General features: G+C 38.9%; 1 protein-coding gene across 1 annotated transcript in view; it reads right to left on the bottom strand.

Moving 5' to 3' along the window:
- Window positions 1-1,128: 1,128 nt before the first annotated feature.
- The window catches only part of jph1b (junctophilin 1b), a 99,335-nt gene continuing 86,145 nt past the window's right edge, over window positions 1,129-14,318 (bottom strand). The window contains exons 4-6 of the mRNA XM_052023066.1: window positions 6,051-6,700; window positions 3,246-3,341; window positions 1,129-3,086 (exon numbers count right to left, since the gene is read on the bottom strand). Of these exons, the coding sequence (XP_051879026.1) occupies window positions 3,261-3,341; window positions 6,051-6,700 (731 nt within the window). The 3' untranslated portion in view covers window positions 1,129-3,086; window positions 3,246-3,260. The remainder of the gene's footprint in view (window positions 3,087-3,245; window positions 3,342-6,050; window positions 6,701-14,318) is intronic.

Consider the following 14,318-nt stretch of genomic DNA (forward strand, 5'->3'; position numbering starts at 1 on the left):
ATCTTTTGTGTGGAAACTTCACTGTCGCTGCAAGATGAACCAAGCAATCACTTGGCAAAACAAAGTTTGATACAAATGATTAAAGCTGTTTTATTCAACTATGAGTAAACACAGAGCAACAGTTATGATTAGATTCACTTGGTTTTATCAGTACAACTTGTCTTCATGTAATAATACAATAATTATGAATACACTATTCACCACATCAGCAGGTGCTATGGCTTAAGTTAAACAAAATGATATTTCATTACTCTTCCTTGGATTTCAAGCTGCAGCAGCTTTTCCAGCCCAACTATTTGCAGCATTCTTTTCCGAAAACCTAACTACATGTGCCTGTGTTTTGGTATTTTCTTCCTGCACTAGTCACAGCCAGATATTGCATCAAAAACTTTCCAAAACAAATTGTGGAGGTATATTTCCAATGAAATATTATTTACAGCTAAAGATCTAACTATGTAATTGTTAGTTCAATAGAATTTAAGTACTTATCATTCCAAGGCCATTAACAACAAAATTATGGTGGAAACTAAATTTCTCCTGTGCTCTGTTTTTTTTTAAACAAATGGAACGCATGTCCCAGTTGGGGTGTACTGCCAGTGTCTATCACACTGCCAATGGCAGGCTGCCTAAATGAAATGGTTCAATGCATTGCTTGTCTTCTGACAGCAGCCCTTGGGTAAGTCTGGGTCTAGGCCGGGCAAAATGAGAAGGATGGAAGCCTTTTCCAGGTTGCCAGGCTCCCTTGTCTTGTGACAAATAAACGTGCTATTGCGAAAATAGTTTTATTCTCACTACTTCTTAAGTAACTTCCGGGACAACCATAATAATGTCTGACTTTAAATCGGGAGGTGATGTATTGAGATTCATTTGGGTCTGGGAGACTGCACTCTGAAATTAGTGCCTTTTGGTCCCCATTTAGCAACTGGAAAAAGTATGAAGCATTTGATTTAATCATGCTTTGCAGAAATACATTAAAATAACTCATTTTCTACTTCCTGTCTGTGCAAAATTGGTCAATAGACCTCGAAAAGCTAATATCTGGGTAGTAGCTGGCATTCAGATAACTGGCGCACACAGTGTGACTGTAGGAACAAATAATAGTTTTATTCTCAAGCAATTACAGTCAAGTAAACTGCACAGAACAAATAAAGGATGATAGGTTTACAAAGAACAGAATTAAATAATTCCAAGGTTCAGAACACCAGAAAAAGACATTCAAAATGTTAGAATATATAACAATTTATTGACAACTCACAAGAGTTGTCCACTTGGCGCATTATTTGATAAATATAAAGATGTGTATAGCATGTCATTTATTTTAAAAAAAGACAAAAGGATCCATGCTAAAATAGAGCTGTGTACATTTAGAAAAATGCCAGCAGTTTCTGGCTCATGCTTCTTAAAAAAGCTCATGATTTTAATATAAGAAAATTCCTTTTTTTGTTAAAATTAAATTACTATAGTGAACTTCATTTCCAAAAAACATTCCTAACAACCCTTGATTTTTGTGCCAGACAAAAAAGTTTCTACATAAGCTTCCGTTACATTTGCACTGACCCAAAGACACATTCTGTGAGTTAAATTTCCATCTGAAGCAAGGTCAGATTTGATGCACATTGGTGACAATTTGTCTTTTATTCTCTTTGCCTTTTCAATTTTCTTCTTCATTTCACACTGTTCACATACATAGGATTTTCAACACACCTCTGCAAAAAACACCATCTATTACTGATCTGAAATCAGACTGATTTCAGATAATAAATTATGTAGCATCTATTAAATCCACAAACAGTACTGATTTCTTGATGAAACTGTGTCCCAATGATACTGTTTTGCATGAAAGCATGCAAACTAACATACGGGTTACATTTAAAGTCAGTACCTGTGGAATAGTACATCTTTCTTCAACACATTATATATAATCTGTTTTAAATTATGCAGCCCTTGCATTTTTGGAGATTAATATAAATCTAGTGCTCTAGTCTAAAATCAACCACACCAAATACTCAACCCTTTGAAATAAACATGCCACCACAAATAACATGAGGGGTGATAAAACAAAATGGTACAGAAATCACCATTGACTATATTAGAGTCAATTAAAATAATTAAGACAGATATTCAACAAACATTCCAAAAAAATCCTTCGAGGCCAATACATTTGAGGTAAACATGATCATTTCTGAAGACTTGTAAAGGCGTCAGCTTCTTTAACATCCAAATTACAATGCTCTACCTGAATGTATTCAATGCAATAAAATTAACTCCATTTTTAACAGAAAATCCACATGCAAAAAGAAAACCCCATCCTTAACTCCGGTTTCTTGGTGTTGACACATATGCTAATTTGGGTTACTGGTCACCACACTTCAGAAAATCTCATTAACTGAATGGATGCTCCAAATTCAGTCACTGAAGGCAAAGGAAAGGAACTCATTTTGACTTAAATAAATGCTCTAAATATTAGACAAAAAGAAAAGTTTAATCAGTGACAGAAAATGTATAATTTTCATGCAAAAAGTGTGTGAACTGTTTTTTTCAAAATCTCCCAGAACACTGTACGAGACGATATGAGCAGCGGGTAATGGAATAAGACTGGTTGAGTGATGCTGCTAATGTACTTCTTTTAACGAGATATGAGAAGCCACTGGAAATTGCATTCACAGCACAGAATCTTCCAACCGCATTCCTCTGGCAGCCGTCCCCTTCTCCCAACTACATGGCAAGACAGTAAAAAAGTAAGGCAGCTGTTACCATCCATCAACAAAAGTGCAGTCTGTACATTTCCAGTTAAGTCACACTCCGCAAGAGCAGATGGAACAGCCATGCACTTCAGTGGTTAGGCTGGTTCAGCAGATTTTTCCAACAACATGGCCACTTGCTTCAGTTTCAGAGGATCCAGAGCCACAAATCATCACCAGGGGACACATCAGCCCCTGACTTAATTTCCATGTCTCATCTTTCCTGAGTACCACACCAAATTCAAGCCTCTTTCCCTGTGTCTCAGCATGTCTGGTGTCAGTAATAAGGCTGATGGAACAACTGTAGAGAACTGACGGCTAACACCCTTAATTTTCATGACTTCACTGAAGGGTCAAAACAGTTAGATCATTAAATAATTATGTTGAATCACATTCAGGCACAGCTATAGTTAGACAAGAAAAAATGAACAGTTTAATGATAGTGATAAGAGGATAAAGTAAAATTTTATAAACAATCTTTAACAAAGAAAATTAAATTCTTACCTTAGCAAATTCTTGTCAAGTCAGGAAATGGACAAAAAGAATAGCTAAACCAATATTCAACAGCATAACCAAGATGACCAAGATTGTATTTGGACTCTGTAATTTTTGTAAATAAGATTTGTTATCAATGTGGGTGATGCAAATTATTTTGACAGAATAATTTTAATACATCTTTAAAAATAATTTCACTACCATTTCATTTCTGGATGGCTTCTTCACAAACTCCCACTGTATTACACACTGTAAATTAATAATTTCTAAATCCTAGAAATTAACATTCCACAAGTGGCTATAATTACATTTAACATCAATTTTGCAGGACTATATATCTGAAATTGCAAAGTCCTATTGCTAAAATGGAACTGAACATCAGTCAAGTGGCCACAGATGCACTCTGACACTTATAATTACTTCTGCTTTGATGTATGAAAATGTTTTTACTTTTGAAAAGAAAATCCCTCAACAGGAAATAATGGCACATTCAACAAAGTAATTAAGTAAGTTTACAACGAATCATACCCTCTCAAGGTAAAGGACATTGCAAGCAGGTGCTAGCAGGAGGGAGAAAAGACCAAGTGGAAATGCATACACTTTACCTGTCAAATGAGTAATGCAGGTTGAACCGCATTTAAACTTAATTGGTATATATATTTTTTAAAGGCAGTAATTTATCAAGGTTACATTTTGGTTTGCTTGTCTTTTCCTTAATTTGCATATAATGTTTTATTTTAAATAAATTCTGATATACATTAATACTTAACCAATGAGTTCCTCCAATGTATATGGAACCGGAACCCACAACAGCAGCTGAGTTAAACAAGTCATCCATAAAGTAATAATAATAATGTCAGGTTGGTTACAGGATAAATTGTTTTGGGATAGAGAGAGATGGTCCAAAGGTTCATGAATCTTAAAAGTGGCCACAGTATTCAGTTTTATTTTCCTGATTTCCAGCCTCTGCAACAATTCATTTTCTGTAAATGCGAGAATCGTGGGGTTTTGTTGCCGTTGGCCCTCAGTAAGTATTTGTTAATTAGCCATAGGGATTTGGTCAGTGGTCAGAAAGTGGGACCTTTAATTTTTTTTGGAGCAGAACTTGCAGAAATGGCTTCCACCAAATTTCACTACCAGAGGTAGTATCTCTAAACGTCAACAACTGTAAACAATGTGAGCTCAAAAGGCCTCAGTCTTTCGTGGATGCTTGGCAGGGTGCGTGGGCCTTTTGTGTTTATCTTATTGCCGCTAAAATAAAACCAATGACCATAATTAAGTTAAACCTAAATTAGATTTGCTTAAGTTTTTATAAAATATAAACTTTGCTAGACAGAATTGAAAGTTGCTGCTACTACCTGTTTGCTCCAAACTGGAGTTGGATACTTGCTTTCTGCATTTGAATGGTAGTTAAAATGTCTTGGGACAGGAATGGCAAGTTTACATTTGGATAAATAGTAGACCATGAATTATTTTGTAGAGATTCTTGACACTTTTTCAAATACTAGAAGACAATGGAAAGTGTGGGAAATGGTGTTTACAGTATGTCTTGGGCTTCAATCTCCTGTCTGCTCTGTTTTGTGGGCCTTGTCGTAAGCCATGCTAGCATCCATGTGGACAACATCAAACATCAACTCTCCACAACTCCTCAAATGATTCAATCAATTTACTCGGGGAGAATTTACTCTTTAAAAATTTCACATTGAGCTGTCCTTGACTAATCTATAAATTCTATGATAATTTCTCTCAGAGTATTTTTCTCATAATTTGCTTACCATTAAGTCAGGATGACTGATTGAGGATTATTTGGATACCCCCTTCTGTTTAAACCATGGTACCACATTAGCAGCCATTAAGTCTGCTGGCACTAAGCTTTTAATTAGATGGGACTGGAAAAGTGAAGCCGAAAAGCCTGGAAAGTAAGCTCAGTAAGTACAGCCATGTATTTGAGCTGTCCTGAGCTGGGAGTGAGACATCCAGGAGCAAGAAGCCACCAATCAATAGTAATCTGTCACTGGTAACCACTCATCCATAACTAGCAGTTTGCAGCCTGCCATCTGCTGTTAGATTGCCATCTAATCTCATGCACTCACCTGTCCTGGTTACAGAAGCCAGTTGAGTCAGATTTGGGCAAATTCAGGAGTGTATCAGAAGCACATAGATAGATTTTACTTTATGTTCATCCTATTTCTAGATAGCAATTTATTGCTCAAGGATGGATAGTCATTTCATGAAGTATTATGGGTCTGATATAGCAGGCCTGCTTGCCTCCTGCAGGCAAAGAGGTCACCAAGCACATAGATAGTTTAACTAGAAGAATTCCTATGGTGCACAGGAAACAAGGTTGGCAGGGAGAACAAAAGCATTGCCCAATACTAGTGCACTGAAGAAGTTCTTGGGGTATAATTATATTTCTGTTAACCTTGTCTCAATCCTGCTTCAAGCTCTGAGATAGGGTCATTTAAGTAAAAGGGTCTGTTTCCCATGCTGGTGTTGGGGCATTTATCTGGCAAAATGTAGCAAAAAGGAACATGGATATTATTTTATAGATTTCCTTTTGCTCCGTAGCTAATCCTTAATGGTTTTATCCTCATGGAAATAATTTTGGAAGATCTACAATTCCCAGATCTTTATTCCCAGATGAAGTAGCTGGATTGTCTAAAAGACGGGAAAAATAGTGGCTGAGAACATATGATATACTTTGGTTATGCAGGTAACAGGAACTGCTGTGAGATTAGTCTGAATATTTTTTTTCCTTTAGTGGAACCTCACAAAATGCTACAGGAAACTGCATAACAAATGATGGATACATACCGTCTCTTCCATTTCTTCTGATTCTTCCACACTATCATCACCTGATTGAGATTTTGATAATTTCTTTGGTTCAGGATCAACAACGGATAACTGTTTCTTCAATTTTGGCTCTGATTTTGTTTCTTTGACAGAAGACTTTATAGACGACAGCCTTGCAAGTGATTGTTTTGGTGGGGGTGGTTGCCTTCCAAGTACCATTGGTGTAGGATTGGCCTGTTCTTCTGGCTCTTCCGGTGGCAGTTTTACATCTGTGCGCACAAAGTAACTATGGTACGCACTATGTAACTGTCCGTTGCCAGCAGTCGTAGGACTGTAACCTGCTGACTTTGGCTGTTTCCACTCGCTGTTCTGCTTGCTGGAGCTTTTTGATAGTTGCCTATTCATTGCAGCTCCTGAAATATCCCTGTTTACATTGCTGGCAGAGCCCATATTCCAATTGGTATTAGGGGCTTTCTTGTAAATTGGCGGTGAAGGAGGGGGCGTCGGGCCAGGACTTTGTTCAGGACTATGTGATGGAGTTGTACCTTTCCTGTAGAAATGAGGACTGTTATTTGCTGACGCTGGTTTTGTTTCTTTTGGAGGTGGAGGCTCTTCTTTTTTCTCTGTATATCCCATTGCCTCCTGCATTCTCTGCTTAATATAATCTAGACCTACAAAAGAAAAGAATGCTGACAGTGAGGGGAAAAAGTTTTGCAGGAGAAAATAAATTCATTTTAACATCATAGGTAAACAATGAAGGCATTCAATTAAATATCAGCTAATGAAAGGTACAAGAACGTTAATGTTCACAAATATTAATGTAAATCACTGCAAATTATATGTGTGATTTTAGAGTATTACGACAGAAAATATAAACAGATTGGAAAAGTTGGTAAGCCTTTGAAGGGCTAAATTGGTGAGAACTAATAATCAACTTCAACCAGTGTTGATTATTCCAAGGCTGGACACCCAGAGGCAGCTCCTGCAGGTGACAGAGGTCCAGAATGTGACTAGGAATGTTGGATGGGGCTTGATGGGTTTGGGGCCAAGTGTACACATGGAGCGTTGTGGAAAACAGGGCCAGGCGCATGGCTGGGATTGGGAGCTAGTGGACAGAGTGTGGCTGGGAATGGGGAAAGATGTGCCAAGAGAGGGAGTGGATGTATGGGAGGGCCAGAGGAGGTCAGAGAGTGGTGAGGAGGAAGGAAGGAAGTGAAGGTCTCAAGAGCAGGGAGGGTAACAGGAGTAAGGGGTCCAAGGGAGGGTGAGTGTACGGGCTGGAAACAAGAAGGAAGGCTGTAGGCAAGGTAGCTGTGCCTGAGCACATATACGTGTGTGAGAGAGTTTGTGCAAGTGTGTGGGTGGCACAATGTGCAACAATAATGAGTAGTAAGCAATGTGTTATAGTCAATGTGGCTCTCACATTAGAATTTTTCTTTGTTAAAGTTGACCCCACTTGAAAAATAATGAAAATCACTGCCCTAATTTGTGTACACATTATTTACATAGACGACCGAAATATCAAACACTAACTTGCCAGTGGTTGTCCCCATGTCATTGGCATCTGATAAAAAGTTAACAAAAGGTGCAACAATGAAAGACACAAGTGAGACGAAGAAGAAAGAGAAAAGGAAATTCAAGTGGGAATCTGATGAAATTTTTAATAAATGAGGGAAAAAAACTACTGAGGTTAAGTGGAAGATAAACTACAAACAAAAGTAAAAACTAGGAACTAAATGCTTTACATATTGAAGAAAAATTCTCAGGCCTTTTGTTGTAATAAAAGACAGAGAATAAAGGAAAACAAATAGAAACTTAAAATGGCCTGAAGTTGTGCATTAATTTATTATTCACATTGGTTTGAAATTACTTGTTCTGCTTTACAAAGTGTTACTTATTCAAAGTAAATGGACTTGTATTTAACAACTAGAGTCAAAAAATCCTATTGTGTAGTGCAACATTTATGCACCATATGCAGTTTTTCTTCAAAAGAAATTTTGTCAGCAAGAAAACCACATAGATCACAGAGGCAATGATTTTTCTCTCTCCCAAGTTTTCTGTGAGTCATACACATACATCCAGCACACATACATCTTAAGGGGTATACAATGGCATGCAATGCATACCTGGGATCCTTATAGTATCCCACTCTGGGAGATGACTACAAACCAACATCAATCCAGGCACCAAAGCATTTCTAGGTCATGGATTTTTACAGCATAGGAGACAGCAAACTAGGTCATAGTAAAGCTCTTTGAAAAAGCTGGCCATTTAATTTCATGCATCAGCCTTTTCCCCATTACCCGTAAGTTGGTTCAGTTGGTACATATCTGAATATTAGAATGCCTTTTATAAATTCTTGCAGAATTTGATTCCACATCCTTTCAAGTTGTGTATTCCAGATCTCGATAACCTCTATAAGAAGTGATATCTCCTCAGTTCCAACTTTGTCTGTGCTAGACCTCTGGTTAATAGTTTAACTCAGTAAACTCTCTCATAATGTTTCATAAATTTGAAATGTCACCACATAAACCCCTCTGTTTTAAGCGGAAGAATCCCAGATTCTCCTGCATCTCCAGAGAATTGGAATCATCTGGGTAAACCTCTGCATGCTCTCCAGGGCATTTACATCTTTCTTGAGTCCACAATTGCGCAGTAGTCCAGCTGAGGTCCAGCCAGAGAGATTCATAAATTTGTTGGCTGGTGTTTCTGAATTGCCTTTAACAAATCCATGCCAACTGTTTTTAACTAAGCTACATTTCTCCAAGTGAGAGTTAATTTCTTCCTTGACGATAACCTCCAGTAACTTTTCTACCACTGCTTTAGACTGACATTGTTTCAGGTTTATCCCTTTTTCCTTTGATGAATAGAGATGTACATTCACAATACTCCAGTCCTCTGGTACCACTTCATTATTGAAAGAGGATTGAAAGATTGTGGTCAAAGCCTTATCATTTCCAGTTGGATCAGATGACTCATTAATATAATGGGAAGATAACTTGCGTTCCACCTGCTGCTCTTGCACTACTTTCTGCCCAGGATGTTGTTCTTAATATTTGAAAGGAATAGAACAAAGTGTAGAACTGTGGTGAAGGGCATACTGATCATGGGCAGGGGAAGGAAATAAAATTAACATGGATTGTGGTATGTAGATGTAGCGGATTGTTTGACTAAGGATGAGAAATAAGCATGCTGCAACATCACAGCAGCCTACAGGAGTAAATGAATAGACATGCAAACTGCAATCCTTTGTGCATTGCATATAGACTTTCAGGTAGGCTTGGCAAGATCAAGGAACATGAGTTCAGTACCAACTCTGTAAGGAGCTTTGTGCAGAATTTGAACCCAAATTTCCCGCCTTAGAACTGGTGGGTAATTCTGTTAACATGTTTGATGACAGTCACTGACTGAGTCACATTTTCTTTCATTTGAAATGATGTTTGAAACCTTCCTGCCTTGCCGTCCCTCATACATAATCCCCAGAAGATAAGGACAAGAGCATACTGGAACCTATACATTGAACTTTCTCAGTTTATGATGATATCTTTGGAAAGCTGTAGCACTATGAGACAAACTCCAGGAAATCAAAGCATGGTGGATGTCCAAGTGACTTTAAAGGAACTGAACTTCAGAGGCAGAGTACATTACTACATAGTGCTTCTAGCAAATTTTTCCAGGCAAATATATTTGATTTAAGAAGTAGCTGGGTCACTGTGGCCTGTTGAAATTCTTTTGAGACGTGAATTCCCTCGCTTTATTTCCCACTCAATTGATTCCTGTGCTTCTTTCCCAAGAAACTGCTTAACAACGTGGATGGGTAGAACGGGAAAGAGATGGGGATGATGGGACACGCTTTGCTCGCTGGTCATGCAGCTGGTGATCGCTTTACAGAACACCTCCATTCAGCCTACAAAGGTAACCCTGAGCTTCCAGTTGCCTTTCACTTTCATTCTCCATCCCACTCCTACTCTGACCTCTCTCTCTTTGGCTTCTTATTCTGTTCCAATGAAGCTCAATGCAAGCTTAAGGAACAGCATCTCATCTTCCAACAAGGCATATTATAGCCCTCAGGATACTCCACCAAATCTTACAATTTCAAGTAACCAGCCTTTCCAGTGTGTAGCAAAACAGTACTTCCATTTTTCTCTTTCTGCAGATTAACAAGCCTCTTAGCCAGCATCACCACCACTCGTCTCATTCAGTCACCCTGTCACAGACATTCCCCTTGTTCTCTCAATGCCAATCCCCTTATCCAACTTAAAACATTTGAATTCTCAATTTTCCTAATTCTGATGAAAAGTCATCAACCTGAAACATTAACTCTGTTTCTCTCCCAACAGATCCTGCCTGATCTGCTGAGCATTTCCTGTGTTTGCTGTTTTTATTCATGGTCATTTTTCTATGTCCAAAATATATAATCTTCAGAAATATTACCTCTACTTCAAAAAAACTATTTCAGGCAATTATTCCCATGTGATGAAGTGTTTTGGGATCTGTGTCCTAAAATCACTGTTTGGCAACTTGTACCTGTATCACTTTGTCCTTTGCAGTGGTGGTTTCTCTTAGAATTGTATCCTCCTTCAGTTCTGTTGAGCACAGCGTACATCTATTTAAAAGATCTTCTATCATATCCTTCTGCTCAAGCTTAATATATCTGTGTTTCTTGATTTTCATAACAACTCTATCCTTTTGATGGACAGGCAGCATTAGGAGTCCTAATGTAGGTGTTTTGAGGGGAAGGTGGATGGAAAGGAAAAGGAAATACCCAGGACTACTAACACTTGGGAGAAATGTCAGGGATCTAAAAGCAATGGTAATGTGTCTTTGGAACAGTGAGCCATTGGATGGATAATGGAAAGGTGTCCTTGAGATCTGGGAAGAGGAAAAGGAGATCCTAGCATATGGATAGGAGGTTCGGACAGGGTACAGATTGGGGTACTGGCTTCTGAGGAAGATTTTGGGAGGATTCTGAAGACTTGTGCTTGGTGACGGTAAGGTTTAAGGCTTACTACCACAAGAGAGGTCATGGAATGGACCCTGGAGAATACAGATTAATCTGCTGTTTGTCCTCTTCTGGATGTTGGGCATCTCCTGCTCTAATGTGGTTTCTTAATGCAATCTCTGTGATATCTGAGTACAAGGGATTTTACATTTCAGACCAAGACACAGGTAACCATGGCTTAAGCAGGTGGGTAGCAGGTAGTAGTGCACAAAAATATGGATCAAAATACAAGTCGCTGCAGATTGGGTTAGACTGTACATCCAAACTCCAGAACAACACTTGGCCTGGAGGATGGTGGTTGGAGAGAGTGGGGTATTTCTGTGTTTCCAACATGAGTCAGCTCAGTTCAAACTTACTGCAAAATACATTTTAATTTTCCATATTGGTTACTTCCCCTTTTGGAACAGATAATTGGCTGAGCCAACAGACAAAGAATATTGGGACATAAAAGATTCTGCAGATGCTGGAATCTGGAGCAATATACACAAAATGCTGAAGGAACTCAGCAGGTCAGGCAGCATCTATGGAGGGGAATAAACAGTTGACTTTTCTGGTCAAGACCCTTCATCAGGACAATTAATATTTTTTGTTTTACATAAGACAATTTCGGTGGTTTGCTTCTTTTTGATAAATCACTGTTAGGATTAATAAATCTAAATTAATAAATGTATTATTTAGAAGAAACTGGAAGAGAATTTTATGTTATATTTATTAAATTAATAAATGCACACACCAATCAGGTGTGGAGAATGTGAACTAAGTTGCTTCTCATGGATGTGATACCAGATGATGTTGTTGGATGTCACATCTTTGTGGTATAGATTACAAAATTTCAATTAAAAATCTTATTTCTTTTGATATATGGTAAATACGATGTCAACATTATAAAAAGTAGTAACCTTTTCTAAAAAGAAATTAGTTATTTAATCTTTTTAAATAAAAAAATGGAATTTAAATAAAGAATCTGGAGAGATGCTGTATTATTGTGCAGTCAGAATCAGTGGACAGAAACGTTGTGGTGGCTGCAGCAACGTTATCAATATGGAACATACTTCTGAGCTGCTAGAAATTTGTTTAGTGTCTCGCACGTGTAGCATCTGGATCAGTTATATAATGCTTTGTCTGCACATAGAAAAACTGACATGGAGATGTACCCTGGTGCTGAAATTAGTGTTACTATCTTTAGCTGATGAGAAATCTGGGTGCCTGTTTATCTTTTACCCTTAACAATGTCATGAGCTACAGTTAATGTAAATCCTTTCTGATCCTTCTTAAAAACTAAAAGCCTGAGCATTACTATACCATCCAAAGTAGAAATGAATGCACACCATCATCACAGCGCAGCTATTAATTTTTTTTCCCCATTCAGGAAAGGAAATACATCTGTTTAAAAGTCCAATAGAAAAACCTGAACTTGATCTTACATTATGTTACATATAAGATTCATGAGGGCTTGAGCTATAAGGAGAGATTGGATAGGCTGGGATTCTTTTCCCTGGGGGCAAGGAGGCTGAACTTTTTAGAGGTTTATTAAATTATGAGGGGCATGGATAGGGTAGATAGTCTTTTTCCCAGGGTAGGAGAGTCTAAAACTAAAGAGCATAAGTTTAAGGGGAAAGATTTAAAGGGGATCTGAGGGGCAAGTTTTTCATACAGAGGGTGGTGGGTATACAGATCGGGCTGCCACAAGTGGTGGTAAAGGCAGGTACAATTACAACGTTTAAAAAACATTTGGACAGGTATGTGGATTGGAATGGCTTAGAAAGATATGGGCCAAATGTAGGCAAATGAGATTAGCTTAGGTAGGCACCATGAGCCTGGAGGCAGAGGAGGTATGGGAGGTACTTAATGAATACGTTGCTTCAGTGTTCATCAGGGAGAGGGACTTTTGACAAATGTGAGGTCAGCGTAGAACAGGCTAATGTGTTGGAGCATGTCGAGGTTAAGAAAGAGGAAGTGTTGGAGCTTCTAAAGACATTAGGATAGATAAGTCCCCGGGGCCGGATGGGATATACCCCAGGTTACTACAGGAAGTGAGGGTAGAGATTGCTGGGGCATTGACGATGACCTTTGAGTCCTCCCTGGCCACAGGAGTGGTACCAGAGAATTGGAGAATGGCAAATGTTGTTCCGTTGTTCAAGACAGGTAATAGGGATAATCCTGGGAAATATAGACCAGTGAGTCTTATGTCAGTGGTGGGCAAACTATTTGAGAGGATTCTTAGGGACAGGATTTGCAAGCATTTGGAGAAGCATAGTTTTATTAGGGATAGTCAACGTGGCTTTGTGAGGGACAGGTCGTGCCTCACAAGCCTAATTGAGTTTTTTGAGGAGGTGACAAACAAATTGATGAAGGTAGAGTGGTGGATGTGGTGTATATAGATTTTAGTAAGGCATTTGACAAGGTTCCCCATGGTAGGCTTATCCCTAAAGTCATGAGACATGGGATCCATGGAGACTTGGCTGCGTGAGTTTGGAATTGGCTTGCCCACAGAAGGCAGAGGGTGGTAGTAGATGGAGAGTATTCTACCTGGAGATCGGTGACCAGTGGTGTTCCGCAGGGATCTGTTCTGGGACCCCTGCTCTTTGTGATTTTTATAAATGACTTGGATGAGGAAGTGGAAGGGTGGGTTACAAAGTTTGCAGATGATACGAAGTTTAGAGGGGTTGTGGATAGTGTAGAAGGTTGTCGCAGGTTACAATAGGATAAGGACAGGATGCAGAGTTGGGGGAAGAAGTGGCAGATGGAGTTCAATTGATACACTTTGGAAGATTGAACGAAGGTGGACTACAAGGTCAATGGCAGGATTCTTTGCAGTGTGGAGGAACAGAGGGATCTTGGGGTCCAAGTCCATAGATCCCTCAAAGGTGCCGCACAAGTTGACAGGGTAGTTAAAAGGGCATATGGTGTGCTGGCCTTCATTAGTCGGGGGATTGAGTTCAAGAGCTGCGAGGTAAGGTTGCAACTCTATAGAACTCTGGTTAGCCCACATCTAGAGTACTGTGTTCAGTTCTGATTGCCTCATTATAGGAAGGACATGGAAACTTTAGATGGAGCGCTGAGGAGATTTACCAGGATGCTGCCTGGAATAGAGAAGATGTCTTATGAGGAAAGGCTGAGTGAGCTAGGGCTTTTCTCTTTGGAGCAATGGAGGATAAGAGGCGACTTGATAGAGTTGTATAAAATTATGAGAGGCATAGATAGAGTGGACAGCCAGCACCTTTTTCCCAGGGAAGCAATGGCCATTACCAGAGGATATCTGTTTAAGGTGAGTGGAGGAAGGTTTA

The sequence above is a fragment of the Pristis pectinata genome, chromosome 9, assembly GCF_009764475.1.
Source record: "Pristis pectinata isolate sPriPec2 chromosome 9, sPriPec2.1.pri, whole genome shotgun sequence".
In the NCBI taxonomy this organism is placed as follows: domain Eukaryota; kingdom Metazoa; phylum Chordata; class Chondrichthyes; order Rhinopristiformes; family Pristidae; genus Pristis; species Pristis pectinata.